General features: G+C 41.5%; 1 protein-coding gene across 3 annotated transcripts in view; it reads right to left on the reverse strand.

Moving 5' to 3' along the window:
- RANBP17 (RAN binding protein 17) overlaps positions 1-14,811 on the reverse strand; it is a 183,961-nt gene that overhangs the window by 67,159 nt on the left and 101,991 nt on the right. For all 3 annotated transcript variants that reach the window (XM_080999002.1, XM_080999001.1, XM_080999000.1), the window contains 2 exons: positions 5,476-5,549; positions 4,750-4,830 (listed from right to left, as the gene is read on the reverse strand). In XM_080999002.1, the coding sequence (XP_080855128.1) occupies positions 4,750-4,830; positions 5,476-5,549 (155 nt within the window). The remainder of the gene's footprint in view (positions 1-4,749; positions 4,831-5,475; positions 5,550-14,811) is intronic.

Raw genomic sequence — 14,811 nt, forward strand, 5'->3', positions numbered from 1 at the left:
TAGATTCATCAGCTGAAGACGAACATTTAAAATAATCCACTTCCTAGGCTATGTTTTAACAATTACATGTAGAGACTTTTAGGTAACTTGCTTGATTACTTCTTATCAAGTGACTGTTTTATGTTGTGAAGTCTTTTTGCAGGGGTTTTCTTTGAAACCAAAAGAAAGACTTTAATAGCTGCAATCACAGTGTAAGTAGGAAGAAGAACAATCAGACACATGAAAGACACTTTGTGGTCAGTTCCTTCACAAAATAACCATGAGTGTATGAGAGTGTGTGTGTGTGTGTGTGTTAAAGTTAATTATGAGAAACAACCGAGGATGCATGAGGGAGTACCATGACTACACTGACAGAAAGGAAACACTAACACATTCCATTATGTAAATGAATTCAAAGCTATTCCGTGACTGATCAGCTAGAAGGGACATAATGATTTATAATTCAAATAACTGAGCCTTAAAATCAAATTGGGCTAATATATTTCTAAATATGCAAGCCTGGAATAATTGTTAAAATAATGCAAAACAAGACAGCAACACAAATCATTTGTTGCCTCTTGTTGCTTAAAATACTCCCTATATATATTTTTGCTCTTTTGTCTAATCCTTTCTAAAATTGTGATTTTTTTTTTAAAAAAAACTGTTATAGAATCTCTGAAGAAATAAATAACCCTTATGCATAATAAAAGATAAGTACCAATTTCAAGGAACATGTAGCGCTTGATTCTGAAAGAAAATTATATGCATATGAATGAATTAAGCAATGGGCAGGCATTTAAATTAAACTAATTATTTTTTAGCCTTTCAAATTAATCACAATTTAATGTACCCTGTGTACTGAAAATGGGCCCCCTGGATGTGGTCTCTAAAAAACATGATGCTTCTCAACAAAGTTATATATAATGAAAGCCTAATCCTCAACCGACCACAGTGACTTAATCCCTATCAGAATGAGAAGGGCTTGTCTGAAGTGAGCTTGAACATCACAGCCACTGAGTTGCTCTGACAAACTAATGCATTGTTAAAAGGTTAAAGTTTGCAATACCAGGAAGTATTTATAAACACTTCATATGTAAGAAATAAGAAGTACTTCAGTATTGTTCTTTAAAAGCTGAGCCAATAGATTTAAAAGAGGGAAAAATGTATGTATCGTTAAAAGACAAAATGACCAGCAAAATTGGGTTGTACATCATTTTCCAACAAAAAGGAAAAACAGCTTCGACAGGTGTAATTTATCATTTTTCTGATTTAATACCAAAGAAATATATTAAAATAATAAAAAGAATCCTGAAATCCTCAAAATTTGTTGTGATAAATAGCCCTCCCTGCCTTTATTACATTATGCCTACTAACAGAAATATTGCATGGTGGATTTTGCCAGACAAGGACGATTATTTTCCAATAAAAAGTTGCATATTAAATTCCAGCACAAAAGTGGGTGTCTTAATACTTCTGAATTCTTTTTTCATTTGCCAAAGAACACAATTTTAAACTTAACTAATACTAACACATAAGAATAAAGTGAAACAGCATTTAGGTTAGCTCTATCATGCTACATTCATTTTAACTGGAAAAAGAAACAAATCACAGAAGTTCGAGTCAAATTACATTTAATGAAGTTTGTTTATTCAAAACGTTGTTTATTTCAATGTTGCCAATTAAAAAAAAGTTAACTAGCAAAGTTAATGCCAATTTTATATGCACTTTTCATCGTGTACCCCCATTCATCGATATAGCAAAATTACCTACCAAGCAAGAGGGTTTTACAAAGTTCATTTGGGGAATAATAATATCAAGGAAAGAGAGAAGTAGAACACTGAGTATTATTGGACCCTGGTTTGGAATGAAAAAGTGCATCAATTTCTATGAGATTTTTTAATAACAGATACAGTGGTACCTTGGTTCTCAAACCTAATCCATTCCAGGAGTACGTTCGACTCCTGAAACCATTTGAAAACCAAGGCATGGCTTCCGATTGGCTGCAAGAGCTTTCTGCACTCAATCGGAAGCCATATCGGATGTTCTGTTTCCAAAAAACGTTCGCCTACCGGAACACTTACTTCAGAGTTTGCACCGTTCGGGAGCCATTTGTTCGACAACTAAGCCGTTCGAGAACCAAGGTACCACTGTATAAGCAACAAAGAGAACATATACCAAGCCATGCCATTGGACACCTAGCCCAGTATTGCCTTAGAGGTTCTTTCCAGTCTGGTTGAAAGAAGGAACCAGGTTTCAACCTAAACCTCTCTTTATCAAAAGCATGTGCTTTACCCACTGAGCTATGATGCCTCCACAGTTTATTGTCCAATGCTGCTATATGCCACTGAATCAGATAAAGAGATGAAAAAAATTATATCCAAAGGCCAAGGATTCTTAAACACAGGAGATGTTTAACTGCTTTGATATTTACCTGAAGCCCAGTTGCAATGCAATTCATTTCTCCTTTTAAAAAAATTCATGCATTTTATGTATCTTTTAAATTATAATATAAATTAAAAGGCAGCTTTAAAAAATGATAGAAAGAACAAAACTGAAACAAGGATATATGTTTTAAAAAATAGCAAATCTGAATCTCCACTTAATCAAAAGAAAACCAGAACCAAAATACTAAGATATAACATCAGAAGCAGGACCATTCTGCAATCTAATCTGAATATAATATTGGCAATGAACAATTGTGAACTGCATAGGTGAAAAACCATTAAAAGCTCAGTAGTACAGAACCTTTTGGACTTGACATCTATAATGGATTAGTATTAGTGCATAGCAGGCAAGGTTCTTTTTCTGAGCACTCACAGGCCTATTTTCTTGTGGAAGAAAGGTTAACTTGCAGATCTTAAAGCAGCATATAAAGTGGAGCCTCCAGATACGAAATAAATTCATTCCGGGGGTCCATATTTAACCTGAAAAGTCCATAACTCGAGGCACTGCTTCTGCACACGCACACGGCACTACAGAGCGCTACTGCGCATGCGCGGCGAAAACCGGAAGTATACACTTCCGGGTTTGCCGCATTTGCAACCTGAAAGTTATGTATCCAGAGCGGTACGTAACTCGAGTAAAGGTAAAGGGACCCCTGACCATTAGGTCCAGTCGTGACCGACTCTGGGGTTGCAGCGCTCATCTCGCTTTATTGGCCGAGGGAGCCGGAGTACAGCTTCCGGGTCATGTGGCCAGCATGACTAAGCTGCTTCTGGCGAACCAGAGCAGAGCACGGAAACGCCGTTTACCTTCCCGCCGGAGCGGTACCTATTTATCTACTTGCACTTTGACGTGTTTTCGAACTGCTAGGTTGGCAGGAGCAGGGACCGAGCAGGGATTCGAACCGCCGACCTTCTGATCGGCAAGTCCTAGGCTCTGTGGTTTAACCCACAGCGCCACCCAACGTAACTCGAGGGTCCACTGTAAAGGAGTAAGCATTCGTTAAAGCTTGTTTGTTTCAGAGGGTGGAAGAAACAAGCAATTTCTGCTATAAAAGAAATGGAGAAGAAAACAAAGGTGGAAAGGCAGCTTGGAAGAACGCACTGATTCAATTGGGGGGTGGGGAATAGGAAGGAGAGCAAAACAGACATTCACACAACTATTTTGAAGATGTCAGATTGATCTGGGCCCAGCACAACACAGTGTGCCACCCAAGGTGGGTCACTGTCACCATTGCTTTTCCCATTGCACCATCTTTTCCCCCAACCTTCACCCCTACTACTTTCCCCCCTCCTGCCTACCACTGCCTACCAGCTCCTCCTCCTCCAATCTGGGGTCATCCTCACCTCTCAATGGCAAAGGACAAGGAGAAAGGTGGTGACTGAGATGAACACAGAGTGTTCTTGCACCACAACTGCTTTGCGGCAACTGCTTGAAGTTTAAAGTTCTCTGCGTAGACTAGGAACAGAAGCACCAATGAAAGAAGTTCATTACCTTTTATTACTTAAAGACTGATTATCTTCATATCTTAACAAAGCTATTTAAAGTAGAATTTCTTGTTGACCTTTAGTTTATTGAACAATAAGGTACAGAAAGAAATCATCGAGGAAAAACAATCATTTTTACCCTTTTAACATTTTAGCAATGCAATACAATAACCTCTTCTCTTCCGTCTTTGTCACATACAAGTGACACTTCCCTTTACACACACACACACACACAGGCAAACATAAAATACCCAAACATACAGTCACACCAGATCATGTTAACCAGCTCATTAAACTAGAAGTACAATTAGCTGAATGCTCAGTTGACCCTGACCTTGAGTTGCACAGCAGATGATGGCACTGGGCTGATGATGGGAGAAAGTGAAAAAGACCATGTGCTCTCCAAAAAGTCTAACTCACAGGACCAGTGAGCTGCTGAACATTCAATCAATGTCAGGCTCTGAAGCAAGCACAGATGATTCTGGCCATCTCACCAATCACTGCCCGATTCCAATTGCCATAGCTGTTACCCTTTCATGGAAGCCATCAGAAGCAGGGTTGAAAGAGACAATAAACCTATTTTGGTTTTAGATCAAAATCCCAGCTTTACTGACCAATAAAACTGGACAGGAACCAGAACCTTTAGATTAATTTGAAAGGAAGATTATGTGCAAAATAAGCAAGATGACATTTTCAAAATGGACTATGCACAGAAAGGGCTATACTTAATTACTGTTTCAGTATCAACTATTCCCAAGAGTATCAACAAGTAAAAAAGTAAAGATGAAAATGGTGCACATTCCCAGTGGATAGGACCCATGATATACAGTTAAAAGGATATCCAACTGAAAGGTCATTTAGAAACTGAAGAGTTCTTGAAATCACAGGCTCACATCGCCCCCAGTATTTAAGATTTGTAACACTAGAATTAAAAAAAGAAAAGTTTTACAAATGTATCTTCTAACCAGGCATACACATGTACAATATTAGTTCAATGGGACTTATTCCCAGCTAACTGTATTCATCCCAGATTGCAGCAATCCATACTTTGTTCTTGCCTTCAAACTCAAATTGAACTCTACTCTGAACCATCAGCCACCAGCCTGCTTAAAAATAACTTAGTTCCAGGTGGTATGAAGGCAAGAATTGGATTTTTCATCCCAGTTACAAGGTTGTCCTTCTTTCTCATGGTTCACTTATTATTCTCTCCAGAGAAGAATTTGGACCAATGTTTCAAACAACTATCTAGAGAGTCAAGATTTGCTGAATACTTTCCCCAGTGTATTATGCAACGTATTATATAATGTAGCATAAAAAAGGGAAATACAAAATGAGCTAGGCTACCATCAGATTTGAATCAAAACATGAAAACAACAGGAGACAGTTGCTAACTGATAATAACAGGAAAAGGGTGGTGGCGACAGTAAAAAGCCACATTAATTGCATTCATATGTCACATCTCAAAATTTTAAAATTAAGACATTAACTATTAGCAGCATTTGCATTAATGTTTACATTGGGGGGGGGGGCGGAACAAAAACCACAAGAGAAGGTATTTCAAACTCACATTTTTGCCATAAATGTTTCTAGAACTTGGTTGTCATCTGTTATTCCCAAAACTTCTGACATTCGAGCATAAACCTGGAAAAAAAACAATTCAACAGTGAAATCTTAATAGCTTACTGTACTATGATTTTTTTTAAAATGTATTGTTCTGAAGAGAGATCACTTTCTTCGGTAGCAGCGAACCAGCAAGTTGGGTGTTGGTTTTGAAATTCAGTTCTGTTGTGACTATGAAGCTGAAAATATGGGTAAACTGTATTTCTCCTTGCCGCCTCCTCCTCCTGTTCTATAATCCAGGCTTCCTCAACCTCAGCCCTGCAGATGTTTTTGGCCTACAACTCCCATGATCCCTAGCTAGCAGGACCGTTGGTCAAGGATGCTGGGAATTGTAGTCTCAAAACATCTGGAGGGCCGAGGTTGAGGAAGCCTGCTTGCATTATATAGTTAAGAAAGACTGTTTCTCTCAAGCAACTTGTGATGACTAAGCAGACTGAAATAGATGGATGATAGCTACAAATCCTGAAGCTGAGGCTCCAATACTTTGGCCACCTCATGAGAAGAGAAGACTCCCTGGAAAAGACCCTGATGTTGGGAAAGATGGAGGGCACAAGGAGAAGGGGACGACAGAGGACGAGATGGTTGGACAGTGTTCTCGAAGCTACCAGCATGAGTTTGACCAAACTGCGGGAGGCAGTGGAAGACAGGAGTGCCTGGCGTGCTCTGGTCCATGGGGTCACGAAGAGTCGGACACGACTAAATGACTAAACAACAACAACAAGCTACAAATGATGCTGGAAGGAGGGGTTGGGTGAGAAAATTGCTATGAAAGAACCGCCTCAAACCCCAGAACTCAAAGCCACCCACCTTCTCCCAGGAAAGTGAAGCCAATCAGGAAGCTCCCTTCTCCTATCCTAGGCCTTTTCACTGCTTCTTCTTCCTGCTTGACCTTGTTTTTGCTTGATGGCCAACCCTGACAGTTTCAAATTGCTCTGGACCACCAGACTCACAGCAATCCATGACTATTTTAATCCAACTCGGGCAATGCCTGGATTCCCTCAAATAAGAATGATTCAGTCCAGGAGCTGGGCCTTGGCTGAATCCACTTCACAGACCTACTGCCAACTATATTTTCAAATTCTGAATCCATCCATATGTCGAAAAGCTACGGTGACTAATATTTTTAGTTTCTTGCATTTATCCTAAAGTATTTATTATTATATGGGACGCGGGTGGCGCTGTGGGTAAAACCTCAGTGCCTAGGACTTGCCGATCGTATGGTCGGCGGTTCGAATCCCCGTGGCGGGGTGAGCTCCCATCTTTCGGTCCCAGCTCCTGCCCACCTAGCAGTTCGAATGCACCCTTAAGTGCAAGTAGATAAATAGGATCCGCTTTATAGCGGGAAGGTAAACGGCGTTTCCGTGTGCTGCTCTGGTGCTGGCTCGCCAGAGCAGCTTCATCACGCTGGCCACGTGACCCGGAAGTGTCTGCGGACAGCGCTGGCTCCCGGCCTCTAGAGTGAGATGAGCGCACAACCCTAGAGTCGGACACGACTGGCCCATATGGGCAGGGGTACCTATACCTATTTATTGGGGATAAATGCTACTATTTTATTCTTTGTATGAGGAAGCAATTTGAGACCCCCATAAAATATCTCATAAGGCAGGGGTCAGCAAACCTTTTTTAGCAGGGGGCCGGTCCACTGTCCCTCAGACCTTGTGGGAGGGCCAGACTATATATTTTTTTTGGGGGGGGGAGGAATGAATGAATTCTTATGCCCCCAAAATAACCCAGAGACGCATTTTAAATAAGAGAACACATTCTACTCATGTAAAAACACCAGGCAGGCCCCACAAATAACCCAGAGATGCATTTAAATAAAAGAACACATTCTACTCATGTAAAAACACCAGGCAGGCCCCACAAATAACCCAGAGATGCATTTAAATAAAAGAACACATTCTACTCATGTAAAAACACCAGGCAGGCCCCACAAATAACCCAGAGATGCATTTTAAATAAAAGGACACATTCTAATCATGTAAAAACACAGATTCCTGGACCGTCCGTGGGCTGGATTTAGAAGGCAATTGGGCCAGATCCGGGCCCCGGGCCTTAGGTTGCCTACCCATGCCATAAAGTTTTATATTAGAATAGAAAAGAGTGTTTTAACAAGCGCTCAGCAGAAAGAAGATGGTATTCTACTGTACATATATGTTCATATTTATCACATTTACTGTGATAAAAATCCTTGCTTTTCTGGGAGATTAGGTAATGGTTATAATCACCAGGTTATAGCTATTACAGAACAGCAACAATCAGATTCAGAGAAAGCACAGATCTACCTAGTAGGTGACAGGATTAAGAAGGGTTGCCCAACTTTAGTTATTTCTCTGTGGAATCTGGATGGATGGGCCATTGGGTTTTAAGGTATTTCTTAGGATTACATTTAATGTTTCACTTTCAGAAGCATAACTCTTTTTTTTTGGTAAATAAACATTTAACAGTTATAGTCACACAACACATGCACATAGTAAAAGTTATAAATTAGGGATTAATTCTACGTACTTCACTATGCAAAGGACACTTGATATATGAGATTATTTTTATTAGTGGATTGGTTTCTATTTGTGTAGAAACATTACTATTACTACTACTAGTAGTAGTAGTCTTAGCCATAGCTCCGCCTTTCCCCCTGAAGGAACACAAGGCAGCTTACAGATAAAAAACATAAATAACACAGAAAAATCAATCATTAAATACTATTAAACATTGATAGAATTAAAGTTACACACATACATAAAATCTGTTTAGAACATACCGATAATTACAGTGACATGCAAGTCTTGGAGAAACACATATTTAAGAATAAAGGAGAAAGTAAAGTTAGACTTTCCAGCTAATTAACCCAGAACCATCTACTATTCCTATGTCTACACTAGAGCATTAATACATGTGTGCTTCAATTTTTCTGTATGTGCTTTAATCAGTAACTCCGAAATCTATCTCAACGTTTTTCAAAATCTCAATGAATTTTTCATTTACCAGTTTTATGCCAAGCAGCCTTATACACACAGCAGAGAGGCAAAGAACAGCCAGGCAGGAGGTGGAATCAGGGCCTTCAATCTCCAAATCCTGCCCCCATACCAGAAAGCCATTTCAGCTTGGCGAATGAAGTAAGTTTTCCTTTTACTTTCCCACCTCCTGGAGCTGTTGATTCTTCCTGAACTGCAAGTTCATTTTCATTTTTAACACAGCATTTTCATGCAAAACAGCAGTTTAAAATTTTTAGAAATGCATCACAAACATGCCTTCGCTTGTGAAATAGTCATGCTGCGTCCTTTCCTTTGGGTGGATGGAAGCGAAATGGCTAGGTTGAGCTCAGGTGAGGAGCAAATGGAATAATAATAATAATAATTTATTATTTGTACCCCGCCTATCTGGCTGGGTTTCCCCAGCCACTCTGGGCGGCTTCCACAAAGACCAAAAATACACTAAGATGTCACACATTAAAAACTTCCCTGAACAGGGCTGCCTTAAGATGTCTTCTGAATGTCAGGTAGTTGTTTATCTCTTTGACATCTGATGGGAAGGCGTTCCACAGGGCGGGTGCCACTACCGAGAAGGCCCTCTGTCTGGTTCCTTGTAGCTTTGCTTCTTGCAATGAGGGAACCGGCAGAAGGCCCTCGGCGCTGGACCTCAGCGTCTGGGCAGAACAATGGGGGTGGAGACTTTAAAGGACAACACCAACACTTTGCATTGTGCTCGAAAACGTACTGGGAGCCAGTGTAGGTCTTTCAAGACCGGTGTTATGTGGTCTCGGTGGCCACCCCCAGTCACCAGTCTAGCTGCCACATTCTGGATTAGTTGTATTTTCCGGGTCACCTTCAAAGGTAGCCCCACGTAGAGCGCATTGCAGTAGTCCAAGCGGGAGATAACTAGAGCAGGGAAGCAGGGAATGTGGCAATAGGTGGAAAGGATGTTGTGTGGATGCCACTCACAAGAATGACACACAGTGGATTTACATCCTCATTAAACTCCTGTGTGGACCAGCCCTAGACGTTGCATGCAATGATATTTCAGGATTCTTTAACAAACTTAGATTTTGTTTCAACATTTTGGGCAAGGCGTATGAATATTTATCATTTGTATGAAAACGAAATTAAAAATATACGAGAAGGATAGGAAGCTGTGTGCTATGTGGTAGCATTTTGTTCTCTTGTCAATTAACATTCAGATCATGGCTTAACAAATGAAACACTGGGAGAGATGTCAAATTTAACAAAGAACACTCCTTTAATCCACCGTTTCCTTGCTGCTTTTGCTACTCCTTTTATCATGCATTCGCTATGATTCCTATTATCCCATCAAGATCTATGTCAACACTTATCCCTGGAGATGTCCCTCAACTACTAGAATCTGACAGCTAAGCTTTGGTGCTAAACAGGATCATTACCTCTTAAATCTACTTATCTGAACCACTGAATAAGTAAATTGAAAAGCTCATTAACAGCAACAATCTAATTTGTTTTCACATGTGACAGGGTCATTTTAAATAGCTGTGTGGGTAACATAGCTATACCATACATTGTGGAAAAGAATAGCTCTTAAATTAAAACAGCTACGGAATTATGTTATTTATTTGTGTTTATCCTGCTCTTCGTACAATTTTGTCTAGTACAATTTTGCATAGAAAAGTATCATAAATACACACAACATACGCAAGCTGTGGAATGGTTTTGGTTGTTTTCTTTTAAAAAAAAAAAAAACCTAACAAGGCAAATACAGCCCAATGGAGCATGTGCCTGCTTGGCAGCCTTGGAAAATTGATTGTGCTGGAAAATAAAAACGGGTGGGGAAAGCCGAATACTTTGCTTGAGTGCCTTCCATCTTCCTGGGTGGGTGGGGGCCCTGATTGGCTTGTTGGTTCCCTGCTAGTCTTCTGCTAGGGTAGTGAGGAAGCTGCAGCAATTTGCGGCAGGTCCCACTTGTAACATTCAAGATGCAACCCCTCTGCAGACAGTTCTTGCAGGTTCGTGCCAGTCTCAGCTTGAGATCAGGCACTGCGTCCCACTTCTCTGCTGGGGATGTTACTGAGATGGACTCAACAAGCTCGTCCCTCTCTGTAATCCAAATCCTGGTTGCAGGTTTAGATGCAATTTATTGCCCCAATGCATGGAATCTACCCATATGCTGCTGAGGGGGTGGGTGGGTTATTGATCATACAGTCCCCTGTGAAGTTGGATCTGCCAATATGCGGAGGTCAGGTAGAAAAGGCGGGCAAGGCCAGTAGGAGTGATAACTCCATGTAACACAGAGCTATAGCCTCTACTCAGTCTTATGTTCCCCAGATTCATCAAACATGGTGTCTATAACACTATGGGAAACTCTTATAACTCTATGCCTCTGGGAAGAGTTGATAGGGCGCTTCCAGGTGAATTTTGCGTCTCACAAATAATACAAAACGTGTGTAACAAACACAGCAGTGTGGGGCTACAATATTCTCAGTTGGAGCTAAATTACAAAAGCCCCCCTCATATTCAGTGCTTATGCCCTAAGTAAAAAATTAGGTTCAGTTGAAAGCAAGGAAAGATTCAGCAATGAACTCCATTCAAATATATTCCCATTAGCTAATGTTTCTCTTCTTACAGGACATAATGTGATCAGAAGGTGAAGCAGTGTCCAATCAAATTATTCCCAAATCAATTCAATACTTAAAATACCACAAGGTAACATTACAGAAACGAGAATAGCCTATTCTTATTTCTTCTGCAATCCAAAAGGGTTTGCAGTTATTTAGGGCGGTGGGGAGGGTATGTTGTGGTATGCTGCAAAGAATACAGGAGGCAGTGAGACAAATATCCAACTTCAGGGACAAAATTGCAGAAAGCGGTATATTTGAATTTAATCTTAGGCTGAGAAAAGATGGTATCATCATTAAATAAATGAAAGCATCATACTATATTGTTCATACAATCCTTCGGCCCCGGACATGTTTAGCTAAGAAGAAGAAGCTAATTACGTCAATCCTTAAAATGTGAAGCATATTATAAAACTGGGAAACTGAGAATGAGGGTTTCTAAAGGTTGTATGGATATATAATGACAGTCAGAGAAATTCAATAACAGCTCTGTATGGAATGTGCTCAGAAGCACCGCATGAAACAAATTAAACTAGAACAATGAATCCTTCACACTGTGCAACTAAGAAAAGAAAATGTTGATTCTCTGTGTTTCATATGGGTTGCAATAATGAATTAAGATTTTGGGTAGCAGATCTTCACAAAATTACAGTAAAGTTATTACCAAGAGGCACAGCATAAATGTTTTAGCTCTTACAACTTCTTGAACTTTATTCAGGCTTTGCTGCAGGAAACCAGCAGTAATACAGATGCAACATTAAAGCATTTTGTCATCAGATAACTTAGGACAGTCAAACATTTACTAGCTGAGCTGAGATAATCAACACAATGAGTTGGCCACTGCATAGGAGTTTGGGGAAAACACATAGGGCAGGATTCACTTAACAAGCCCGTCAGTAGAAGCCCTGCACAAAGGCTTCTGCTGGTGCAATGGGGCATTCACCACCCCCTAAAATTGGCTCGGGGGTGGTGGTGTCACAAGAACCCCTATAACAGTGCATGGAGGACAGATTGTTCTATGTGGCAAACCGCAATGATTGTGGAGATGGAACCATGAAGAGTGCAGTGTTGAATTGCATCAATAGGAAGGAAGTTGCCTTATACCAAGCTGCACAATTGGTCCATCTAAGTCACTACTGTCTACACCAGCCTTCCCCCAACTGGTGTCCTTTAAAAGGGTGGACTTAACTGTCCTGAGAACTTTGGAAGAAGAGTGGGATAAAGACACCATGAAGAAAATAAAGTCAAAATTTCCAAAATGTAAAATGTGAGTATGCTAGTTCTAAACAGATATATTTTAGAGCAGTGTCTTGAGTACAAAGGACAAAGCCCTTTGGAAAGTACAGTGGTACCTCGGGTTACATACGCTTCAGGTTACAGACTCCACTAACCCATAAATAGTACCTCGGGTTAAGAAATTTGCTTCAGGATGAGAACAGAAATCGTGCTCTGTTGGCGCAGCGGCAGCGGGAGGCCCCATTAGCTAAAGTGGTGCTTCAGGTTAAGAACAGTTTCAGGTTAAGAACGGACCTCCGGAATGAATTAAGTACTTAACCCGAGGTACCACTGTATAATGGAATTTTCTTTTGACTGTGCCTTTGGTATGTGCAAGAAAATATAGCTGTTGATTCCTGTTCAACTCTCTGTTTGGAATTTTATCCCTGGGTGTGAAGTAGCTAGCAAATACACTGTCATTTCATTCAGATGCCCCCCATCCTTGCCAATTAAAAGAATTCTGAACAGACTCTGTACCCAAATATGGCACAGCTGGAATTCTGGCAGTAACAAAAGCATCTGGGGAAAGGAGATACTCTCCCATCTCCAGCAATCCCCTCCCAGCCAAATCTGACATATCTTTAAGCAGCCATATACAGGCAGTGAGAAATTTCTGCACACCAGAAAGTTCAGCATGGTCAAAGGATGGAGAAGTCTTGCATCACCATGGGAAAGGGGCTGATCCCTGAAGCTACTTAACACCAGGAACTGGAGAAGTGGAAGGATGGCCTCCCCCCAAATTCTTCAGACATAACTCTCAGAATTCCTAGAGCTGCCACTGCTGCTTGAGAAAGCACCTCCATCTTTTCCACCCCATCACTGTTGAGCAGAGATGGGCCTTCAGTAGACTATGCAACTATGGCAGGGGTCAGCAAAGTTTTTGTGGCTTGGGCCTCTTCACGGTCCCGCTGACGCTGTGGTGGGCCGGTGTGTGTGTGCGCATGCGCAAATGCTATTTCTGGTGCTCCTTCCAGCGCAGAGGAGGCGTGCACAGCTTCCCATTGGCTGCAGGAGCTTCCGGCCTGCGTCGTGGAAGGTGGTCCCCACTCTGCTCTACGTCAGTTTAGCATGGGAGCTGACCGAGCCGGTGGCAGAGGTCTATGGGCTGGTTAAACGACCCCCATGGGCCGCTTGTGGCCCATGGGCCTTAGGTTGCACTATGGCATAAAAACAGTGCAAAAGGAAGGCCACATCCTATCAGACCACACAGGCTGGTGTCACATAGGAAAATTAGGAAGCTAACTTGCCCAGGCAGACCATGGGTCTTTTCGTCTAGCTCAGTGTTGACACAACTCTCGAAGTTTACAGATAAGAATCTTTCCCAGCCAAAGAGACACCGAGGATCGTCTGCTTACAAAGCATGTTTCACCTCCAAGCTATGCTCTAGAAATATATGACATGTCATCAAGATATCCATAATACCAACCAACAAATACCATCTATTTATAGCCTTTTATGACAGTCTTATGATAATGTGTTATATTCTTTCTTTTTCCTATTCTGAGACGCCTTGCGTTGACACTTCCCCTATTTAAAGATAATGTCTTCCTATTGGTTCCCCCTCAACATGAACGTTAGTTGCCACATCATAAAAAGCAATGTGTGAAGTAGGCCTTAAAGTTGCGACAAGGTGGCTAATGTTATTTTTAGCCAATGGTATTTTTAGAGAGGGACGCGGGTGGGGCTGTGGGTTAAACCACAGTGCCTAGGACTTGCTGATCAGAAGGTCGGCGGTTTGAATCCCCACGACAGGGTGAGCTCCCGTTGCTCGGTCCCTGCTCCTGCCAACCTAGCAGTTCGAAAGCACGTCCAAGTGCAAGTAGATAAATAGGTACCACTCCGGCGGGAAGGTAAACGGCGTTTCCGTGTGCTGCTCTGGTTCGCCAGAAGTGGCTTAGTCATGCTGGCCACATGACCCGGAAGCTGTACGTCGGCTCCCTTGGCCAATAAAGCGAGATGAGCGCCGCAACCCCAGAGTCAGTGAAGACTGGACCTAATGGTCAGGGGTCCCTTTACCTTTTTATTTTTAGAGAATCCATCTTGCAAGGGTCTTTCTCCTATGTATCAGAAGCATGGCAGGGCCCTTATTTAAAGTAGATAATCATTTCAATCCAGCAAGGTTGAGGGATCTTCAGAAATGGGTTTGTGTGCATGGGCTGAATATCTGGGATGCTGTCATTTATGTGTAAAAGGTACAGAGCGGGGTGGGGGTGGGGAATCAGGGTGCATGTGAGGAGTTTGTTTCTATATCCTGCATGCACCACCAAATAAACAGTAGCAGAGTTGATGACTTGTAACATGCACTGTGTGTTTTCAGACAGGCTCCTCCTCCTCTGAGTTGACAGGATATCTTCAAGTGCAAAAAGTATACTGAAGCCTACTGCCTGCATGCAAGGTTTCCTGGATCAGGGCCTGTGTGCGATTTAA

Source organism: Podarcis pityusensis (assembly GCF_964106645.2).
Source record: "Podarcis pityusensis genome assembly, chromosome: 3".
Lineage (NCBI taxonomy): Eukaryota > Metazoa > Chordata > Lepidosauria > Squamata > Lacertidae > Podarcis > Podarcis pityusensis.